General features: G+C 31.0%; 1 protein-coding gene across 1 annotated transcript in view; it reads left to right on the top strand.

The window, feature by feature from the left end:
• Positions 1–21,648, top strand: part of LOC129972750 (alkaline phosphatase-like) — a 141,155-nt gene that overhangs the window by 107,648 nt on the left and 11,859 nt on the right. Inside the window, exons 6-7 of the mRNA XM_056086998.1 lie at positions 18,507–18,647; positions 20,515–20,706. Of these exons, the coding sequence (XP_055942973.1) occupies positions 18,507–18,647; positions 20,515–20,706 (333 nt within the window). The remainder of the gene's footprint in view (positions 1–18,506; positions 18,648–20,514; positions 20,707–21,648) is intronic.

Here is a 21,648-nt window from a genome sequence, read left to right as displayed (position 1 = left end):
CTTTAAATTATTTTAGTGCTTGATATATGCAGTAAAATGTCGCTATACTGAAATCTATAAGAATTATTTTATTACTGAAAAGATCTTAGGTTAATTTATTAATACGCTAAAATCCAATCCATGAGAAATATGTGAAGTAACAAGAACTTATTCTGACATAAATAGAATTAAAAAAATGTCTTACATGGATCAGTTCACTATCCTTCAGTTCTCTTTAGAAAATGGAACAAAATTTTATATATTCAATTCTAATACGTCAGTTTATTCTTCAGATTTCCAAAGTAAACATCGGTTACTTTACGTTCTTTCCATATCCAAAACATAATTTAGATACAGAAACAACTGCGATACATCTCCAATAAGAAAAGAATAACATGATATTGAACTTCTGACGTATTTCCAATGAAAACGACGAGGAATCGTCCTGCAGGAAGAAGAATAATTCATCAAGATGAAAGAATTCGATACACTAGATCCCGAAAAACTCCAAACACTTATTGGATAAGTTGCATATTTTGCCTCTTCTTCCCAGTTTTCTGGGATTGCTTCTGTTTTTTCCTGTTTTTGTTGAATCCTTTGACCAAAGCACTCGTCGAATTTCTTTCGGTTTCTGCCAACATTTATTCGTTTTTGCGTGTTCTTGCATGATTGGGTTAGTTTCAGATTGCCCCAGATGTATTGCTTAGAATCAAAACAAGTTTTTGACTAGAAGAATAGGATATTAATGCAGTTTACAAATTTCGTCAGATCATTCTTTCTATACTGTGTGGCCCATAAATATGAGAGAATTGTGAGGATATTGTGTTACGCAGCAGTTACAAATAAATATTCTGCAAATCTCCACGTGGTGCCAGATTATGACTTGAAAATTACCATGTCATAACCAAACATTTTAATATAGTAAAATTTAACCATTATGTGTATTTTATACAAAGTATGCGAAACTACAGATGAGCTAAACTTATGAAGTTAATGAGGAAAGTCAAATCTAAACAATGACGTCAATCTTGTCATGACAGTGTCACTCAGTTCAAAGGATTTCAGATGTATCTTGGGAGTTTGATGAATAAGCAACTTCATTTTTATATCATTTCTGGTATGCGTAATATTGTAATCGTCGAAAAACTTGAACTCGAGATTTTGACGATTCCTTACGTTTAGGATGTATCAAGTTCGATAAATGCATTTTTGCCATTGTACCTTTCTATATGTTACAAGGATAACTCAAAACGTTTTGAGCTCGTCTAATGAAATTTGGCATATGCTCATTATAACAAATCGTATATTTCTATCAAATGTTGTGTAAAATCTGCTCAGAGGAAGTATGTCTGTTCGGCTGTTCCAATGCAATTTAGCACTATGATTATAAAACGAAAGCAACTGGATGGATAAATTTCGGTGTACCATTTTAACATCTGTAGAGTACACATCTTTCAAATTTTCATCCATATGCAACAGGACGTCTGTCGATCTGTTCTTTGATAAACCTCTAACGCAAAAGAAAGAGCAAAAACGCAACGCCTTAAATAAATCAAATTTAATGTTTCAGTTTGTGACTATAAGAATAGATTTAGATTCATTTTTTGTTTCAATCGGTTGGAAAAGTGCATTTAAAACACACTGGATTTTCGGATATTATTAATCCCATACGGGAGATAAATCGCCAAAAAATTCGCCAAGGATCACACGATGGATTCAATAAAAATGGTAAGTTTACGCGAAGGGTCAATATTTCATAACGATTATACGCCAATGTCATGCTAGGCTTTCTTTAGGATAAGACCTTTATTACAAATGATGCAAGAAAGTTTTGAGGAGATTATAACGCTGGTTATTATTTGTAAGGCAATCAACCTTTAAGTTTTTCTTTTGCGATGAGGTCGGAAGCACAGATTTTAATTGATGATAAATGACATTGATCTTTGATTCATGTTCTGTTGTATTCTCCGATTATCAACAGCTTTTCAAGCAGTGCCATATTTAGGCAGCAATAGACAGAGCTGATTATGGGAGCATTCTTTTTAATAAGTCGATCATCTCAGCTTCACATTTCACCATACTTTAAAAAAAATTATTCAATAAGTTAATGATTAATCTAAAATCAATTTTTTTATTTTAGTAATTTTTCAAAATGTCTTATGACACATGAATACACCCTTTCCATCTTCGTACAAAATTATATTTAATTAAGAGCTTGCTGTTTATATGTACTCTAAGAACTATGTAAACTTAATGGGACAGATACGGACATAACCAATTTAAACTTGAGATTTAATATTCTAAAATTTTATAACTCCACGGAATTTGTATAATTTTACAAATTTGTTTGTTTAGCAGCCAAATAATTTTTAATCAACTTTCCTGCGGTCTATTAAAAATTATTAACACAGACCCCTTCAACACAGTGGCCCTAGGCACCTGCCAAGCCTTCCCAGTCGGAAATCCACTTATTGCATACCTGTTTCCAATAGCTACTGGAGCACGAATACATACTCTATAATTATTAATCATTCTATAATTGAATCTCCCAAAAAGAGTTTCCAAAATTCTGTGAAAAGGCTTAAGACACTTTGTATATAATTCTTATATTGTATGAAGTATGCATAGGGTCATTTTATTATTCATATATAAAGTAGATTATAAATATTTAAAAACTCAACACACTATGAAAATATGTCATTTCTTCATCAGAAAGTTTAAACTAAACTTTTTCCTCTAATAAATTATAATTTATAGGAATAATTATTATAACAGTAAGCATAAATAATGAAATAACATTGATTCAATTGCAATATATTATAACAAATAAAAATATACTCATTTAAATTTAAGCGGTTGAGGGCGTTTTATGGTCTAACGTAACGGCATGTTATGAGGTTCCTCTCTTGAATCGATTTTAATTTACATTTCAATACATTGTAAACTTAATTTACATATTTATAATTTTAGATTTCTTATTTCAGTTGCTCCCAAAAGTGTATTATTTTTATTTATTTATACTGTCCCATAATTGAGTGGCAACACAATATTATTTCATCATTTGCTGCTGTATATTAAATTCTGTTCTAAATGAACGCTTAGTACACAATTGTTATTTTACTGTACCAAGTGAACATTTAATACAGAACAGATTGATGTACGATGCATTGAAGAAATATCTCTAAATGTAAATTAAATTTTGATTCATTTTCTAATTTTTTTATTTTTATTTAACCCATATCTTCATTCTAAAATGTTCTCTTATTTCCTGATCCAATTTCATTTTTTTAAAAATTTAATGCACCACGAGCTCTGTAAATAAGCTTAGATCAGCGGTTCTCACACTTTAAGTAAAGGGATAAAAATCTTTCAGTCTAAAATTCTATTAAAAAATACATGTCATCCCTTTACCTAAATCGACACATGTAAAAAAAAAAATCCTATCAGAATCACATGGTATATTTTTTACTACTATTATATAAGAATATTTGTCACGCTTTTCTCTTTCGCTCTTGTGTCGTGCTGTAGATTGATGTACATCGTCGCTTCTTGCTTGCACATAAATTATGCTTCTCGGAATGGAATAAAGTGAAATTCAAAATTCAAAAGTGTTTTCCCTGTCTACGGCCACGAAATTGCTCCAAATTACGTGTTTACATATATATATATTATATATATATATATATCTGCCTTATACACTACCAAGTGCCGATACCTTTATAATGCTTTATAGCTGAGAAAATTCACATTTTTAGAGACTTGTGTATGTACTTTTTACAAATTTAATAGCAACGGGGAAATAATTTTTCAAATGAATCTGCTGCGGACCTCATTATCAATCAAGTTGCCCAAGGCAGCTAGCTGCCCAATCTCCGCAGTTGGAAATCTTCCTTTAAATGCGAAACAACAGCAGAAAAAGACAATTTCAGGCTTAAGTTTCAAATTTTATAACCATATATCTTTATATATAAAACGCTAACGGCCCCGGCACCGAAATCGCGCTTATTACTTATGTCGAAAGGCAACAGTCAAATCTAAACAAATCACTTTACGAACATTTCAGACTATTTCATTGAGTAGTTTTACTGCTGCACTTCATTCAACTCTTCGCTCACTAGTGGAGTCGAAAAATATTATCAGAAATACTCTGGATAAGGTACACTAAAAATTCTATTCATTCAGAGGGAAGAAGGTGTAAAATAAAGCAAGAAACAGGCTTCAAATAGAAAGTTTAATTGAACGTAAAAATAGGTGTAATCGTCGTTACGTAATTCGTTACGTAGACAGGAATCGTCGTTACGTAATTGTTCATATCTTCCAAAACAGTTTTCTTCCAAAAATAGTCTATATTTAGATTTAAAAAATTACCATTTTATTGATACCAATTTTAGTTTTCCCTTTAATTTTAATTATATTTTTAATTCAATGGATGCATCAACCGTAACAATGTTTTCCATTCAACTACGTTGGAATTCAAAATCATCTACCAAAACATGCAATAGCGAGTTTTTACTAACTCCGATTAGGAATTTAACTTCCGCTTTTATTCCGTGATCTATAAACCGATTGATTCCATTCCGATTCAAATTGAATTCATGTATTTGAGTCGCATCGAATAACGAAGTGAAATATTTTAAAGAAACATTCCATATTCATTATTTAACAGAATGAAACATCAATAATCTGGGCAAACAAATGGTTCGCCGATGGTAATTCAAGCTGTTGAATTGAGGCTCTATAATAGCCTTAAGTAATTTTAATATTAGCTTTTTTTAAATTTTTTTATCCATGCCGTATCACGTAAAATAAAAAGATTCATTGTTTATTGACCAAAACTGACTGAGTGAATAGCTGTTAGCTTAAATTAGGATCATATACGAGTTTATTTCAGGAAAAGAAAACTTTGGAAAGGAAAACCTTCAATTATGTAAATTAAATATGCCATTTCAACTTTTTTCTTAAATATTCAACTAGACAGCGTAATACAGTCTTAAATGCATAATATAATTGAAAAATAAGACAGATTGTTCTATAAAGACCATGATGAAATGAACTGAATAATTTCATTATAAACTATTATGTTATTTATAAAAACTCGTATTTTATAACGACTAATGTCAATATTTTATAACTATTATATGATGTTGTATAAATGATTATATTCCCTTTTAAATAATTGAAATAGAATAGAAATCGCTCTAAATAACTTTCCGACAAAATACAGCAGCACAATTATTATATACTATTGTTGTTGTAACGATAATGATAAAGCTGAAAGAGCAAACCGTATCCTTTTAACCTCTTTGTCGTCTGTAATGCGTCTAGCGCGTTCAAGTGTGTTATTCCTCTGAGTAAACTAACCCAAATTTTAGCAAAGTTGACAGTGAAATTTTATGTCTAGGAGGCATAAAGTTGAAAGCAGTTTCCTTAACATAACTTCTTGATTATAAAGTATAAAGTCAATGTGCTCCTTACTGGAGCAATCAAAATAATACGATAAATGTTAAAATCAAAGTTCAAATTAACATTACCAGACCTTGGTCAACAGATTCGAACCATTCATCCTTTCCGTCTAACATTTAAGCGAACTGAAAGAAACTATCTTAAAATGGTGAAGCAACAAACCAATTGCACCCAGCTAACTTCGCTTCCGCCTCGACCGAAGAGCTTAAACCACTTTTCATATTCCGTCTAAAAAATACTTACACGAGGCGAATTTAAATAGTAGCCAAATTTGCATTGCAGTTGCTGCCAAACACAAATCACGAAACTTGCAAAAAGGTCGGGTTCGAATCGGTTTGTTTACTTGAGGTCATGGCCCGGAATTGGGAAAAACACAAGGATACCATACAAATTCGGATCCGAAATAAATTTCTGTATGGATCTTTTGGATTTTCAAATGCCCAACAAAGTGAAACTTCTACTGGGCGAGCGTAATGCGCTTCAAGCGTTTTTCTATATTTTAAAACTTTTTAATAATTTATAAAAGTTTACTTGTTTGAGATTTTATTTTTGTTTGTTCTAATGCTGCCAAAAACAGAGGAAAAACAGAAATTTTCGCGGGCAGGAGAGGATGACGAAAGGATTAAGACTTGATCATTATTTTATTAAAATGAAATTCTTTTAAAATTTGTGGCGAAGTAGTATTCAATAAAAATACTACTAGTATTAGTAGTATTCTTTCTGAATATTCACTTCGAAGTAGAATTAAATTGCAGTATCCAGGTGTCTAATAAAACAACACAAAGAAGGATAGAAAGAATACCCCTTGAAATGCGGACAGATGGACAAAAAATAATGATGGAAATAAATTCCTTTAAGATATTTGGTGGCTTATCTTGACGTTTTGAAATAAATTCGAAATTCCGGAAAGATACGAGTTACAATACTAGGATATGTTTAAGGAAGGAACGAATACCGAATTTATGATTTTGTAGACAAAAGTAACAAATGGGAGATAATTAAATTCAATAAATCATTGAAAAGCGCGTTATTTTGGGCAAATGAAAGTAAAATAGTCGAATAATGGGACATATCCACAAAAACAAACGAATTTAACAACAAAAAACCAATGAAATATCTCATTTAGAACTCCGTTTAAGAATAATAATCAGCCTTATATCAGATCTTCGCTTTACCTGATACAAATGACGCTGAGAGGATGATGATAATAATGTGTTGAATAATAATCATGAAATCATCTGCCTGGATCATGTGAAAGGATCAGATGGAAACAAATTCCTGATACTTCAGTTATTAAATACAAATGCATAAGTAAAAAATCAAAAACCGAAAAGCTGTATTCTTTAAAGTAAGACATCGATGGAGAAGCATAATACGAAACACGGCTTGCATCCAAGTAAAAAAATAAGTGCAAGTGGTCTCACCAACACTTTCTAGATTCTCTCTTATAACAGTGTTATCTCCTCTTCCCAGCAGAAAACTGTGGATTTGAGTAAGGCTATTGCATTTGAGGCATGATATTGCCGTACAATAGTTTCGAAATGTTAGCCTTTAGTGGGAATTTAGTATTTTTGCTGAATCTGTAGTTTGGCCCTTAGCGATGTATTTGATGATTAATCGCTAGTATGTGGTTCATAGTATTCGAAAGTCTAAGCGTTTATATTTAGAAGCCTTTTGCCCAACCGCTGAAACCAACATTTAACACGGAACTACAATTGCAATCACAAAATCATTTAACAAATGTGATATATCCAAGTCATTGCTTTTTTGAGTTATCACGTATACATACTTCTAAATGTGCAAAGCGACAGACGTTCAACCCCTTGTTGTGTTTGGATCAAACTTTGATAGGCGAGTACGATATTGATGATAAATCTGTACACCGAATTTTATACATCTAGATCTCTTCATTTTGTAATTATTGTGTTAACTTATATTCGAATATCCAAACAGATAAATCTCCTCAAATGATCTTGATCAAAATTTGATAGAAATCTACAAATTTGGTGTAAAGATGATACACTAATTCCATTCGTCTAGCTCAAGGTGTTTTTGAGTTATCTTTATTACAGATAGACATAACTCCGAAAATGTGGTTTTCGAACTCGGGTAGGACTAAACCGTAGAGATTCGTCAAAAGCAGGAGTTCACATTTTTTGACGATTGCAATATTTTCTCTATAATATGAATATAAGTTGCTAAAAATATTTCCCACTTTTTATAAGCTGTATTATTTGTTTTAATATTGAAGGTTAGAAGAATGTTTGTAGTTTATACAATTCATAGAAATTGTCTTGAAAGAAGTACCAGCAATCTCGTAGCATGGAGGCCATCAGTCTAAACGGCATTCATTCTAATTTTATATTTACTTTTTCCTACTCCATTCAAAATTTATGACTACGTTCTAGTTACCGAGATTATACTCTAAGTAAATTTAAAGTAAGGAAATGATTTCAAAAATATCTAAGAGTTTCATTTTTGCTTTTATTTTAGTCAACCAGCAGTTAAAAAGCTGCACTATAATGCTGCCATTGTTAAGAATTCAGTGAACCACGTGATCTTCCTGCGTGGAGCTAGCTGCCAATCATGTACCACGTGGTCTCCCTGTTTAGTGTATTTTTTGCCAATAGAAGCGAACTTGACTCCTGTACTAGGGGGAGTGTGATCTCGGCTCTCTCTCTCCCGAGAAATTTTATGTGTAGTTCTCTAGGCCTACTAAACTATGGCGTAATCATGTGCCTTTTGTTGTTGATGTTACCAATAAACCCCATAAAAGACAACATGTGTCTTCAAGTCATTTCACCCAGGACACAATCTTCACTATCGAATAAATTATTGTGTAATCAAGAAAAGCAACGATAATTTTACAGCCATTACAGTACCTTTTATAAATCTTTTAATATCTTTTACAATATTAATTTATAACATCATAAAAAGATAAGAATTTAAGGAATAATTTATTTGTTTGATTGAGAGGAAATTTTAAAAAAGGGAATAATTATTCTAATTCATTTATAGATGTTTCAGAAATTAGATTTTATTTCACCCATTTCGGGCTAGATATAGTCAGTTTTACCTGAAAATTTATGATTTTTGTTGAACCGTGTGACATTATTCAAAACTTTTAATATGATGTTACAAATCGATGTGCATTAAACAAAATCATTGGAACTTAAAACTTAGCTTCGAGTGAGATTGATTCAAGCTAAATTTCTATTGTTCGAGTTACATTTAGCGAAGTACTTCAAGAAAAATCGCTGAAAATCGAGTTAGGATGGCACACAAGTGATCAAATTAATCTTGATGATTTAACACTTCTAATTTATAAATATTATGCATGTCTCGACAAAATTAATCAGAAAATAGTTTAAAAAGAACAACTACGTTTATTATTGATCGGCCATTTCTATACAAATTTTTAATATGAACTTAAGTAATTAAAACTGGTAATATTTAATTCATCGCATGTGTCTCTTCACTCTGCTTACTTCATATGTTTTAAATAAGCAAATATGCAGACTTAAAATGTCAAATATGCTTTCAATGTATAAGAATCAACGCAATGAAAACTTATTTCAAAGAAATGCAATAATACCTGCGACACTTCATAACCAATTAATATTAAGAGTGAATATATATCGAGAAAAAATAATCCACTGTAATGGCTTCTTTTACTTTTCATTATCTTCGAGTTCTAGATCAAAGGAAGAATGAATGAAATAAATAGCAGTTATATGGAAAATTAGCTTCTTGCTTAATAAATTATGTAAGTACTGATGGTGTATATCAGTCCAATCTTCTTTGAAAGACGGAAGAAAGAATCATTCTTTCATAAATAAGCCGTTTTAAAGTTGCCCTATCCGTGAGAATTTAAACTGAAATGTCTATTTAATCGGTTTCTTTTGGAATTTTAAGGATATAAAGCTGTTGCAAATAAATTACTTCTTACTAATTCCCACAAAGTAGGACTTTAAACATTTCACATTTATTTCCGTATCTCAAGTAAATAATGAATGAAGATTTTTTAAGACTTTAATTGAAATATATTTTTTTTTTATTTAACATCATTTTTTTATGTTTGTAAAGATAAATTTTACAGTCGATTTTTCACATCTGGATGCAGTAGATAAGGGAAATTTTGCAGACTTGTTCTCTTCAGATGATGATTCAGATTATTTCCCATGCTTAGTTATCAATTAAATGATATTAATTTAATACAAATTTTGATTTCATGCATACAATTTATAAAATTTTGATATAAAATGTGATTATTATGAATTATTAATAAAAATAATTATACTGCATAACAGTATTTTTTTTAAGTAACTATGTTTTTTAACAAGCGCTAAATGATAAAATAATTGAATTCAAGACACATTTTTGTGAAGCCAAATGTAAGTGGTTCCAAGATTACAAAGAAACTAGAGAGAGACAAGAGAAACTAGAGTCTATTATTTTGTTCTTCGCATTTACTCCGAAAGAACCATCTTATTTATAATTGCCGATAGTATTTGCTTCGGATAAAAATTTAGCTGAATTGATCTAAACTGAAAAACCTTAGCCAAGAACAAGAAGGCATGGAATGGAATTCTGAAGAAGGTCAGGGCCCGGTGTTGTCTCGCCAATGAAGAAGAAATTATATTGTCTTTTTTATGAAGTATGCTAGTAAAAATATATCTAGCGAAAAATTCCATTTCGAGATTTTGATGAATGTTCAAATTACAGATCTGAATATGAAAAAAATTAGATATTGGAATTATATATGTGCTTCTGACCGTGCCCATGTTTTCAAGATAATGAAAAGAGATAGGTAAATGGGATTTAGCATAAATCAAATCACTATGTTTGTAGATAAGTATAAAATTTTTATTAAAAATAAGCTGATGAGAAAAATTGTTTGTCATTCATCTGTGCCAAATCCAAACGTGAACTAGCTGAATTGAATATGGCCCACGATCCTTACCTTAAAGCGTAAACCTGTATAAAATTTTAAACAAACCCATCAAAAAGCACGTTCACTTTATAAGTTTATCTTTGCATACGTGAACACGGTCATTCAACGCTGCCGTATAGTTTAATAATTTTGAGACGAATGCACTCGAAAGAGAATATGGTTTCAATTATTCTAGAAGCTAGGCGCCTTTGACGACCAGCTTATTGGTCCAAATTACTGTCTTTTTAGGCTGTTAGATGATAAATATGGAATGCATTTTTAAAAAAAAAAATGATTTCATCTTGTTATTTGATACTAATGAAAGACATGATTTCAACTGAATAAGTTTAATGCAGATTAAAAAGTGTATGTATAACACAATAAAAACGGAAGTGAAAATCCTAAGCGGTGTTAAAAGTGCGAGACTGAATATCTTGATGGGTGGGCTTGAATTTCAATGCAACATTTAAAAACATTGGTACAGATCATGTATCAAACTGATCACGATTATATCAACTAAAAAATATACTTAAAATCAAGAGAATAAACTGTACGGAAATGGAACTGGTATCATCCAAAAAGTACTATTTTTAGTCGTAAAATGGTACAAAATCCATTTTTTCAAGATAATTTTTTGAAAGATGTGAGCATCCATTTCCATGGGCAAATTGCGGCGATTATTCCTCTGACAACCTATTTTTTCGTTGTATTCTACTTCCCGTGTGAAGAACAGTTCTTGATTTGTTTTGTCCACTCACTAATGGACTCTTTGGAAAATGCCTTAGAGAGGGTTCTCCATATCATTTTGCAACTCCATTAATTAGCTAAGCATAGAACTTCATTTAGTACCGCTGTAAAAACGTCCAATGAAGCAATCTGAAATTCATACGATGGTTTGTTTAAATTTGATTATTGATTTTCGAAAATAAATAAAAGCGATTCCTGCACCACGTAGTTTGCTATATTATATAATTAGTTATTTGACACATCAAAAAAAGTCATTTATATAGCTTATTGCCGATATCGCCTATAAAAAAGTTGCTATTTTCAAAACAACGAATAGCTACGTCAGCTAATAATGATTTATTTTAAATGCGGCATGATTGTCATAAATTTGCTCCGCTTTAAAGCTTTTCCTGAAACAATACATCAGTTTCGCATATTTCATATCTTGCAAATTAAATGAATTCCGCCGGTTTTATGCAATTTATTTTTCAACTTTCGTTTTGCTATTGCGGATTTCATGATAAATATACACACATATGGCGAAAAGCATATTGGTAATAATAGGAAATTTAAACTGTTGTTTATAAAGAGGAACTCTTGATATAGTTACTGATCACAATCTGAAACTGCATTTCGAAATTCGATACGTGCCGTATCGAATATCGGTTGCAGACAGTGGGATGGAGGGAGAAAAAAAGACGAAGAAATGAGCTACGAAGTAAGTCTGCGTTGAAATCATTTAGCCAAACTACAGCTCCTAACCATTTCTCCGCTCTCGAAAATTTCCTTTCTTTTTCGAAAACGTTCCCACTCCGTCTCTTCCACTCAATCAAAGACAAACTGAAGTGAAGGCAAGAAAACGAACAAGTAAACGATAAAAAAAAATGGAGCGGGGAAAACTGAAGAGTGTAGAATTGAGAGCGCTCGAATTTCCCTTTCGAATTTGCTTTTTTCCCCCCTTTATCGCCATTTTGTTCTAGGACTGTTTTCGCCCCATTTTCTAGACAATCTTTCAACCCCCAAAATAAAACGTTTACGATTTTATTTTATTCTAAAAGTTTATAGTGTTTCTCGCACTCTCTCTTGTTCGTTTTTTTTTTTTTTTTTTTGAATTTTTCTTTTCGGTTTTGAACTTCTCTTATTTGTTTACGCGTCTAGCAAAGGAGTTCTCTGTCATTCGTAATTTGAAAATTTTCTTATTATTCTGTTTCGTTTGGTCGGTCTGAAATGCACATTCTTTTTTTTAAAACACAATATCTTCTCTTTTATTTTCAATTAATGTAGATGGAAAGCAACTTGTTTGTACGCACAATATTGTTCCTGATAACTAATCTTCTACAAATTTCGTGATGAAACCATACACTTTTATTAAATCTTAAGTTTTAAAAATGCAACAGTTTTCTGACAAAAGATATTGATTCATTCTGCATTTGCATACTCTAAGACAATTTTATGCTTGTACATTTTTCTTTTTGAATTAGATCTGAAGTATGTTTAGTAAGAAGAAAATAAACATAGTAAAACTTAGAAGGGAAATGTTTTTGCTATGTTTCCGCGAAAAGAATTTGGAATTTTGTCTTGCAATAATTATTATTTAAATAACTTCGTCAAAAATAATTCACACTTATGCCAGACAATGTCTTAAAACTATACTATGAAATTTTTGATCAACCAGGAAGACTAACAAGAGAAAGGCAAAATTTCAAATTTAGAAAAATCGAAGACAAAATTTTTTTTATGAAGATGAAAAAGCAAGATATTTTGAGATACATTCGATCATTTTGGTTTCTTATGAAAGTTCATAATCTCTGAACATGCCATCAAGGGTCGCTTGGCCCGATACTTGAACTGTTTTTAGAGAAGTCAAAAATACTCTTTTATTGTGCAGTGAGAGGTCATTGATGGACATGGAACACTGAGAATTTGATATATTATTAATTCAGAAGACTTTTGTGATTATTAGTGGCATAAATTTCAAATGAAGTAAAAATATCCTAGCGTATAGTAAAAATATAATGATGTACTTTTATTTAAATATAGTGCAAGATAATTTATGTACAATTGTGTATTCTTTATAACAATACAATATTTTAATTATAAATTAATCGCTTATTTTAAGTTTTATTTACCAGGAAAAGTATAATGTGATAATCAATTTGAGAAAAATCACCTTAAAGGCTTCATAATTATAATAATCGATAATAAAATATACTAAAAACTAAAAAGAAGAAATTTAAAGAAAGGAACGTCTCCTCTTCTGACTGAATCCTCGTCAACTGAAGTTTTCGAAAAATGTGTTTTTTAAAATCAAAACACATAATAACACACACACACCTAGAAGGGCCAAATATATTCATTTTTTTCTTTATATTTTTCATTTTATTATATTATAGAAATTAAAACGAAATGAATTTCAAAAGAAAAACAATTCTTAATCATTTATTAAGAATTAAATTTTGTCGCGAATATAGCAAGAAATCCGTGTTTACTTAAGACATGCGATAGTGTTTCCTGCTTTTGGAAAGAAGCTGGCTTGAAAAGAAGTATTTTAGTAAATTAATAAAAATAGGCATTATTTTGTAAAGAAATATGTATTGAATGCCTCTTATAGAAAATATTAAAATATCTTATTATGATAAATTAAATATGAAAGATTTATTACGATGATACTAAATAAACGAAGCATTTTTTTCTTTTCCCATACACGACAATCATATGTTGTGTTGCTTCATATCTGAAATATTCATTACGGAGGAATTGAATAAACCCCTTTGCTTTTCTTAATCTTTACGAAAATATTGCAATTTACTTTCATTTCCATGGCATACGCAATATATATAAGACAAAAAAGAAATGCGATTATGGTTCATTGCAAAACAATTTTATTAATTTAACGACAGCTAATAGGAAGAAATGAAAAAAATATATCCCTACTTTATCCAATTAAAGTGGAGCTCAACATCGTTAATTTCTTCGGTAAAAAATGACTATATCTTTTTCCGACATTTTTTTAATAATAATAAATAACAGAACCGAAAATGGCGAATCATCATTAAAATTGGAAATCCATTTTCGCATGATGTTCGTTCTCCCCCTCCCCCCTTTTCTTTTTTTACTAAACGATCCTCCAATTCCCAAGAGCCGCGTTGTGTATTTATTTTGTCTGATGGCACGCCATCAAAGCATCGTTTAATCAAGGAGATGAAAGTTAATCAAGCAGATCGAATTAATCTCCGAGTTAAATTAAATAAAAGATGCAGCGAAATGGCGGAAGGTAAACAGAGGCAAAATAAACAGTTCCAAATGAATGGATGTCGGAGGAAATTATTCGGTTTGGAATAAATTTTCTATTCCCGGGAAGATCTGTCACTGCCGATTCATTTTGACTTCTAAAAGAGGGCTTTTCTTAGCTTATTAACAAATATTAATATCGGTTTGTTTTTGTTGTAAGAAATACTAGAGAGAGCAGATGCGTTTCCGACGAGACCCAACTAAATATTTTGGAAGAGACTGTAGCGTTTCATTGTTTAGCTTCTATTTAAAGTTATGTAACTGCAATAAATAAATATCGAAATTTGATTGATTCGTGTTTGAATACATTTCTACTGTTTCAAATCGCGTAAAGTGCATTTAAAGTAAAAAGAAAAAAGAAAAGTATAAGTAATGAAGTTCAGAATAATGCAGTAAGGTAATCAAGTTTTTTTTTTTTTTCACTTTTAAGCGTAAATTTCATATCGGAATGTATAAACACGTTTACTTGGGTACCATCATTGAGAAAGTATTTTTTTAAATTAAGAATATGGTGTTCAAAATATTACCAAAAGAAAGTTTGGATGCGAAAAGAAATGTCTTTTTCTCAACATTCATTAAAAAGTGAAGAAATAGATTGTGAAATATCGTTTCACTAGCATAATTCGTTCCCGAAATTTATTCGTAATTAAAAAAATACTCCTTAAGTGACAATTTTTTTATAAGAATTCATGTAAAATTTGACAACGCTTTCCATTCTTAATATAATGTAATTTATTATTTATAATGCATCTTTTTTGAACAAAAAAATTATCTGAAGACATTTGTCTTTAGCTACGCTTCAAAATGTGAAAGTCAGATGCAGCGTTATCGTTAAATAACTGTAGCGAGCATAGCTCTGCTTTGCTCGCTACGGACGGTGCTTTTCAACTTTAAGATGCAATAACTTCCCATGCAACCTCCCCTTTATTTCAGTGGAAGGTTCTTGCGTCTGTTATTTTCCTGACAAATTCTCCGCCGCAATGTTTTGCTGTGGCACAGTATGTAGCCCCATAAGATATTCGGTAACTCAGGCTATTTTTCCTACCAGCTCAACGATGTCCGTTTTACTCATTTCTACCCTATAAGCTCAGCCAGAGACAAAATATGGATTAAGGTCCCATAAGAATTTCTTCCATCTCTTCGGGGTCGCATTTCGTCCGAAACTTCCTTCTTGTAAACACTATAAGGGTTAGCTTCAAACAAGCGCTCAACACGAGCTAACACGATCCAATTCTAATGTCACAGTTGCTTTGAGATTTCTAATGTCACATTTGCTTTGCTCGCTAAGCGAGTAGCTATTTTGCAATTTGTCTTGCACGTTATGCGAAATGCTTGTTAAGCGAGGTTTAATTGCACATAAATATAATTGAAATTCTAAATTACTTAAAAGTATCTTATCAGAAATCCACATTTTAAAGTTTTTATTTTTAACTATTAGATTTTTTTTTTTTTTTGGCGAAAAGTGCACAAGGAAGATTAGCCCATTTTCGACTGATCTCGAGTATTATTTTTCTTACCTTTAATAAAAATATTCTATTTATTTTGAAAAATCAAAATTTTTATGCTTTAAACATTATTAATTATTTCTTTGAAAAAATATCTCGTATGATGATCCGTAGTACAACATAATGTTGTACTTTTGATCGGGATTAAGTATGGAAACAAACATAAAAGAGAAAATAACTTTTAATCGCTTAAAAAGTTATTTATATAATTCATTCCTTATAATAAGATTTATTAATTTTAAAATATATTCATTATACTCGTATTAAATGAATGAAGAAAATCTAAAGAACTTCATAATCATGAAAAATATCATCACTTTTGTAATTCAGTAAGCCAGCAGAAGGTTCATAACTGCCGTTCGTAACCATGATGGGTCTATCGTTTTAGATTCTCATACACGAAGATAAAATACTGTAATAGTCAAAATATTTGACAAATTTCCACGTTTCAGTCCACTTCGAGTACAAAAAGTACCTTTTTGGACTCGAAGTACATTTATGTCTATGAAAAAAAGTCAGCAAAGTTGAGTTAAATAGATGAAATTTAGTATAAAATATTGCAACAAATATGTAGAGTCCATCAAATTTTGAACGAAATCCATCCACAAGGTTCTTGGCTCTATCCGAATTTATATGAAAACAGCAAATTCAAAAGCAAAGATCTAGATCAATAAAAATTAATACATATTTTTAGCCTCTAAAGTATAGATCAGTATGAAATTTTAAACCAAATGCAACAAGCTTGGATCGTCTGTAGGTCTGCCCATTTGCATGCATATCAAAACATAGCGGTGTGAATAAATGAAATATGGCATTTTATGCTGTTGCTAATATTATAGAAATGCATAAAATATTTAGCTTCAATTATTCGACCAAAATGTGTTCTCCGTTATACTAAGAGGCGGAAAATAGTCATGTACAGGGGATTTGATAATAAGAATCTCTGCACTCAGGAACGTCCCTGTTTTATCTATGGGTGACAGTTCTTATGTAGTTTAGTTATATTAACGTCCCGTTTTAAAACACTAAGGCTATTTTGGGACGGATCTTGTCCTTGTCTTTCGACCTCAGTTCAAAATTACAACTCCTGAGTTGACACCCCCTCTACAAAATTCTACACAACGCCAGCGGAAAGACGTTCGCCCCCCCCCACCCCCGACGAATTTTATGTACACCAGAGCCACTTACACAACGGTTCTTCGATGGAATCGGATTGCGAACCTGAGGCCTTCCGGTTCCGAAGCCAAGGCCTTACCACTAGGCCTCTTTCAAGGCTAAATTACCAATCCAAATAGAAATGGAAAGATGAAAATTTATTTCAGGCTCCCAAAATATATTGACTTACCCATCATTACAATGGTTTTCCAAATTGGAATGGAAATCCCTTGCTAAAGGCCATATGGTCAATCTCAAAGAGCAATGGTTCGCCTAAATTCCAAAATATTAAAAAACTATATTGGATAAAATAACTTTAAATTTCTTTAAATAAGAATTCTAGAATCTGACTTGATGAAAGGAACAACACATCAGGGGACCAAGTGTAAAACATTGAAGTTTCACATTGAAACTTCTGTAACTCATATGGTTAAACATAGATAAACCAGAATGTGAAGAGAATAAGGTTTTTGTCTATCTGTATTATGCACGTATTAATATAATTTCTTAATAATATCAGTAAGTATTTTTTTTTTGAGACAGAAAGTTATTTTCGTAATATATACTTTCTAGTGATGAAATCGGATAATTATTTTCCTTAGCCTTCTTTTAAAACTGCAACAAACTAAACTAAAGCAATTAGTTGACATTCTTTTTAATAAACACACAAATATCAGAATGTTGTCACTTGTTGCCAGTACAGATTAAAGTGGTCAAAGACGGAATCGATCCCAAAAGCAACATTCTCCCCTATGAATTTTAAAAATTTTTGGTTTAAGACTAAAATGTGGATGTAGAAATGTTAATCCCAGGAATACTATGCATAATGAAGTATATTCTAATTTTTACTTTCTCTAATGGGGAGTATAGACAAAGCATTGTAATCATCAAAATTCGAATTCGAGATTTTGAAGACAGAGAGACCACCAGAGGCATTTCTATTCTTTTTCTTGAAAAATTTGCTACACGCTATTAAGATACACGTTTTAACGCCGAAGAAACATCTGAAACAACTACAGTCACTTTTGATTCAGAAAAACAAGAAATGCAAATTATTTAGGAAGAACGGGGTTTCTTTAATTTTTTTAAAAAAATTGTTGGGCAGATTTAAATGACTTTCATTTAGAATCCAATTAGAGTTTTAGCAATTAACTTCAAGTTTTTTTTTTCCTTCTATAGTTTTCAACCAGCTAGCTCATTCTTGTACGTTTTTAAACTATTTTTTCATGCCAATCTCCAGAAACGATCGGAATTTCTGTACGTTTGAATAAAGCACGAATTTATATCTCTATAGAATTTCTAATACTTAAAATACATAGAAAGTATTGTAATTGTCAAAAAATAAAAAATAAAAAATCCAAATTTTTATGCCATCTTAAATTTACAAAATTTGTTATTGCTGCTATAAATACTACTTTCCATTTCATAACTGGTAAACATGACTTCATTTTCAGGTTTATTTAACTATGGCCATATGGCTTATGAAGTGGACAGAGACAAAGGCCCGGATGGAGAACCATCACTGGCTGAGATGACGCGGAAGGCCATCGAAATATTACGAAAGAATCCCAGAGGGTATTTCCTCATGGTGGAAGGTAGGGCTCCTAAAGGCAAAGAGCTGTTTAAAGTGTCCAATAGTTTGTCTTTTTTATTCTAGTTATATTTCGAAATGATATTGTATTATAATTAATTTTTGGACAGAAGAAAAAATATTTTCTTGATAAAGCAGTGTGTTTGAACCTTATAACTTTCTCTTAACCATTCTGATCTGAAATTATATCTAGTACTCCTTAATATAAATCAAAAATAAAATTTCTTTTAAGTGGAAATAGGGTGCATTGTTATGAAAATCCTTTTATATTTAAGCATTTGATATAATTCTTCACAGAATATACTCAATTTTAATATTTATTAAAATTGTATACTATTTCAACATTGTAAATAATATTTTGTAAATTATATAAAAATGCAATCTTTCCGTTTCTCGTTAATGCATAGGAGCATGATCTGAAGCATAAAGCGTAGGTCATTATTACTTTCTGGTATGAAGAATATAAAGAAATGATTGTAATCGAGAAAAATTCGGACTCGAGATTTTGAAGAATTTGTACGTTTTAGACCTCCTTGAGTTCAAAAAGCACATTTTTGGCATTATATTTGGCTGTCTGTGACAAAGATAACTTAAAATGCTGAGGAAATTTAGTATACTGTTCTAACACCAAAGATTTGCAGATTTCAGTCAAATTGTGAGCAAAATCCATTTATAGGGAGTCCGTCTGCCCGACTGTTTGAGTATAAGTTAGCACGACAACTGAACAAGGAACAGAACTAAATAGATAAAATTCAGCACACAGATTTAACATATTTAGTGTAGATACTGTTGGGTTAAATGGATAATATCTCATATTTAGCATCTGTAGAATGTAAATATCTATCAAACCAGAATCAAATCCACCAAGGAGTTCACTTTCTGTTCTTCTTGTACTTTCACAAACATTTAAAACGCAATGCCCTAAGTATATAAAATTTGGTATGTGATTTTGCTAATGCAATTGCAGTTTTGTGACACTTTGGCTTCAATCGATTAGAGATAACGCGTCTAAGTCACTCATTCAATAACAAGCCTCTATTGTTAAATACCATGAATTCATTGCCAAGGAAAACACGATAGATTCAATAAAAATGCCAGAATCATGCCAAAGATTGATATTTCATTACTATTGTTCGCCAATGCCATGCATTCGTGGCCTCATCAAAGGTTGTCATTTTTATGCAGAAGTAGAGGGATTACACCTTTCCTAGATAAATGGCGAGACATTTTTTGGAGATTACTCCTACAGGTTCCATTTTCAATGACTTTACTGATGTATTTGAACTTTGAAATAAAATTTCTTTCATTAAAGATAAACTTTAGATTTCAGATTCATCAATGGACAATACTGACGTTATAGTCTCAACTCTAACATTGATGCCATTCTTCTTTCAATTATATGATTTATGAAGTTTATCAAACATTTAATGGTATATCGGGGCCAATTACAGCACACATATTTTCGACTGTCATAATAGAAATACTCTCTACATCGGTTAGGTACAAAATTAAAAATGATTAATTATATATAAAGGGGATTTCAGGTTATCTATTATTTGACAAGTTCTTTCTCTTAATAACTTTTGTTATGTTGCTTTATAGATAAAAATTTGATGATTTTTTGTTCCAAAATTTATCTCTACTACCATGTTTGTAACTCACGATAACATACATTAAGTATTGTTTATTTTATTTATATGTTTACTTTTAAAATGGGGTTAAGTACTTTTTAACTTAGTACTTTAATATTGTATTTGAGATAAAAGCAATGTCAAGTATAGAAAGATTAAAAGGAATTCTTTCTTGCAAGATAATTTATAATTCTGCCGGGTGTATCATTTTAATATCGTGGTTCTGATCTGTCACTACAGGTGGTCGCATCGATCATTCTCATCACTTCAACAACGCTCACAGAGCTTTGACGGATACACTTGCTTTAGAAGATGCTGTAAATGTTGCTTTAGATATGACCAGACCGGACGATACCCTCATAGTTGTCACTTCGGACCATTCACATGTTTTTGCATTTGGTGGCAACCCGAAAAGAGGGAATCCTATTTTAGGTAAGTTTTACAGGGAAAAAAAAGCATACAAGAACACGAGATACAAGAAGCATTCGATACACGAGTCAGACAAGAAAAACACTTTATGATAAGAATAGCCACTCCCTCTCCATTTTCATTTTGAAATAATTAAAAGATATCGGTCTAGGAATTTGAAATCTATAATATTGAGCAAGGAGCATGAATCCCTTGACCTATGCATTGACTGAACTTCCCAACTAAATGGTGCATCCCTTTTGGGATATTTATTATTTTATTTTCTATAATAGTTTGAGATGTTGAAGCCTTCAAGAGTAATTTTTGCAATTGAAATTACTTAATACTCACCTAACTGCAGATTTAAAATTAAAAATTCAGTCATTCGATACACGAGTCCGACTCATCATAGTATGCGAAGAGTATGCAAATATGCTTCTTAATTCCTTAAGAAACTAACATTTTCAGCAATAGTTTTAAAATAAAACAAAGCCGTGTTAGTTGCCATTTCATTCAAAGACTTCCTGCATTCATCTGCACACTTTCGTATTATGTGATCTCGTTTTAAGCAACTCGCATATTGTAATACGAGTATTAAATGAGTTGTTTTGCGATAAACGTAAGGAAAAGTTACCATACTTCTCTCGTTGAAGATAGTTATTTAATATGCGGAACATGTACAAATTTTATTTTAGAAATAAAAGTGGGTCCTATTATTTTACTCATACTTAATGTGCACACAAACAAAATTTGCTTCATTTTATTTTCATTCTACAACATATTCTATTGTAGAATAATGCAATGCAATTTAATATGAAACATACTTAGACTTGTTAAGTAAATTTCAGAATTATAGAGTTCATAACTTTAGTATTTTATATCTAACAATAAATAATAAATACATAAATGAAATTTATAACTTTGAACTATATAAAGACGATTTAAATTTAAATTAAATAGCGAGTT

Source organism: Argiope bruennichi, chromosome 6, assembly GCF_947563725.1.
Source record: "Argiope bruennichi chromosome 6, qqArgBrue1.1, whole genome shotgun sequence".
Lineage (NCBI taxonomy): Eukaryota > Metazoa > Arthropoda > Arachnida > Araneae > Araneidae > Argiope > Argiope bruennichi.
The sequence above is the reverse complement of the archived record's forward strand: the minus strand, read 5'-3'. Positions and strand labels throughout refer to the sequence as shown.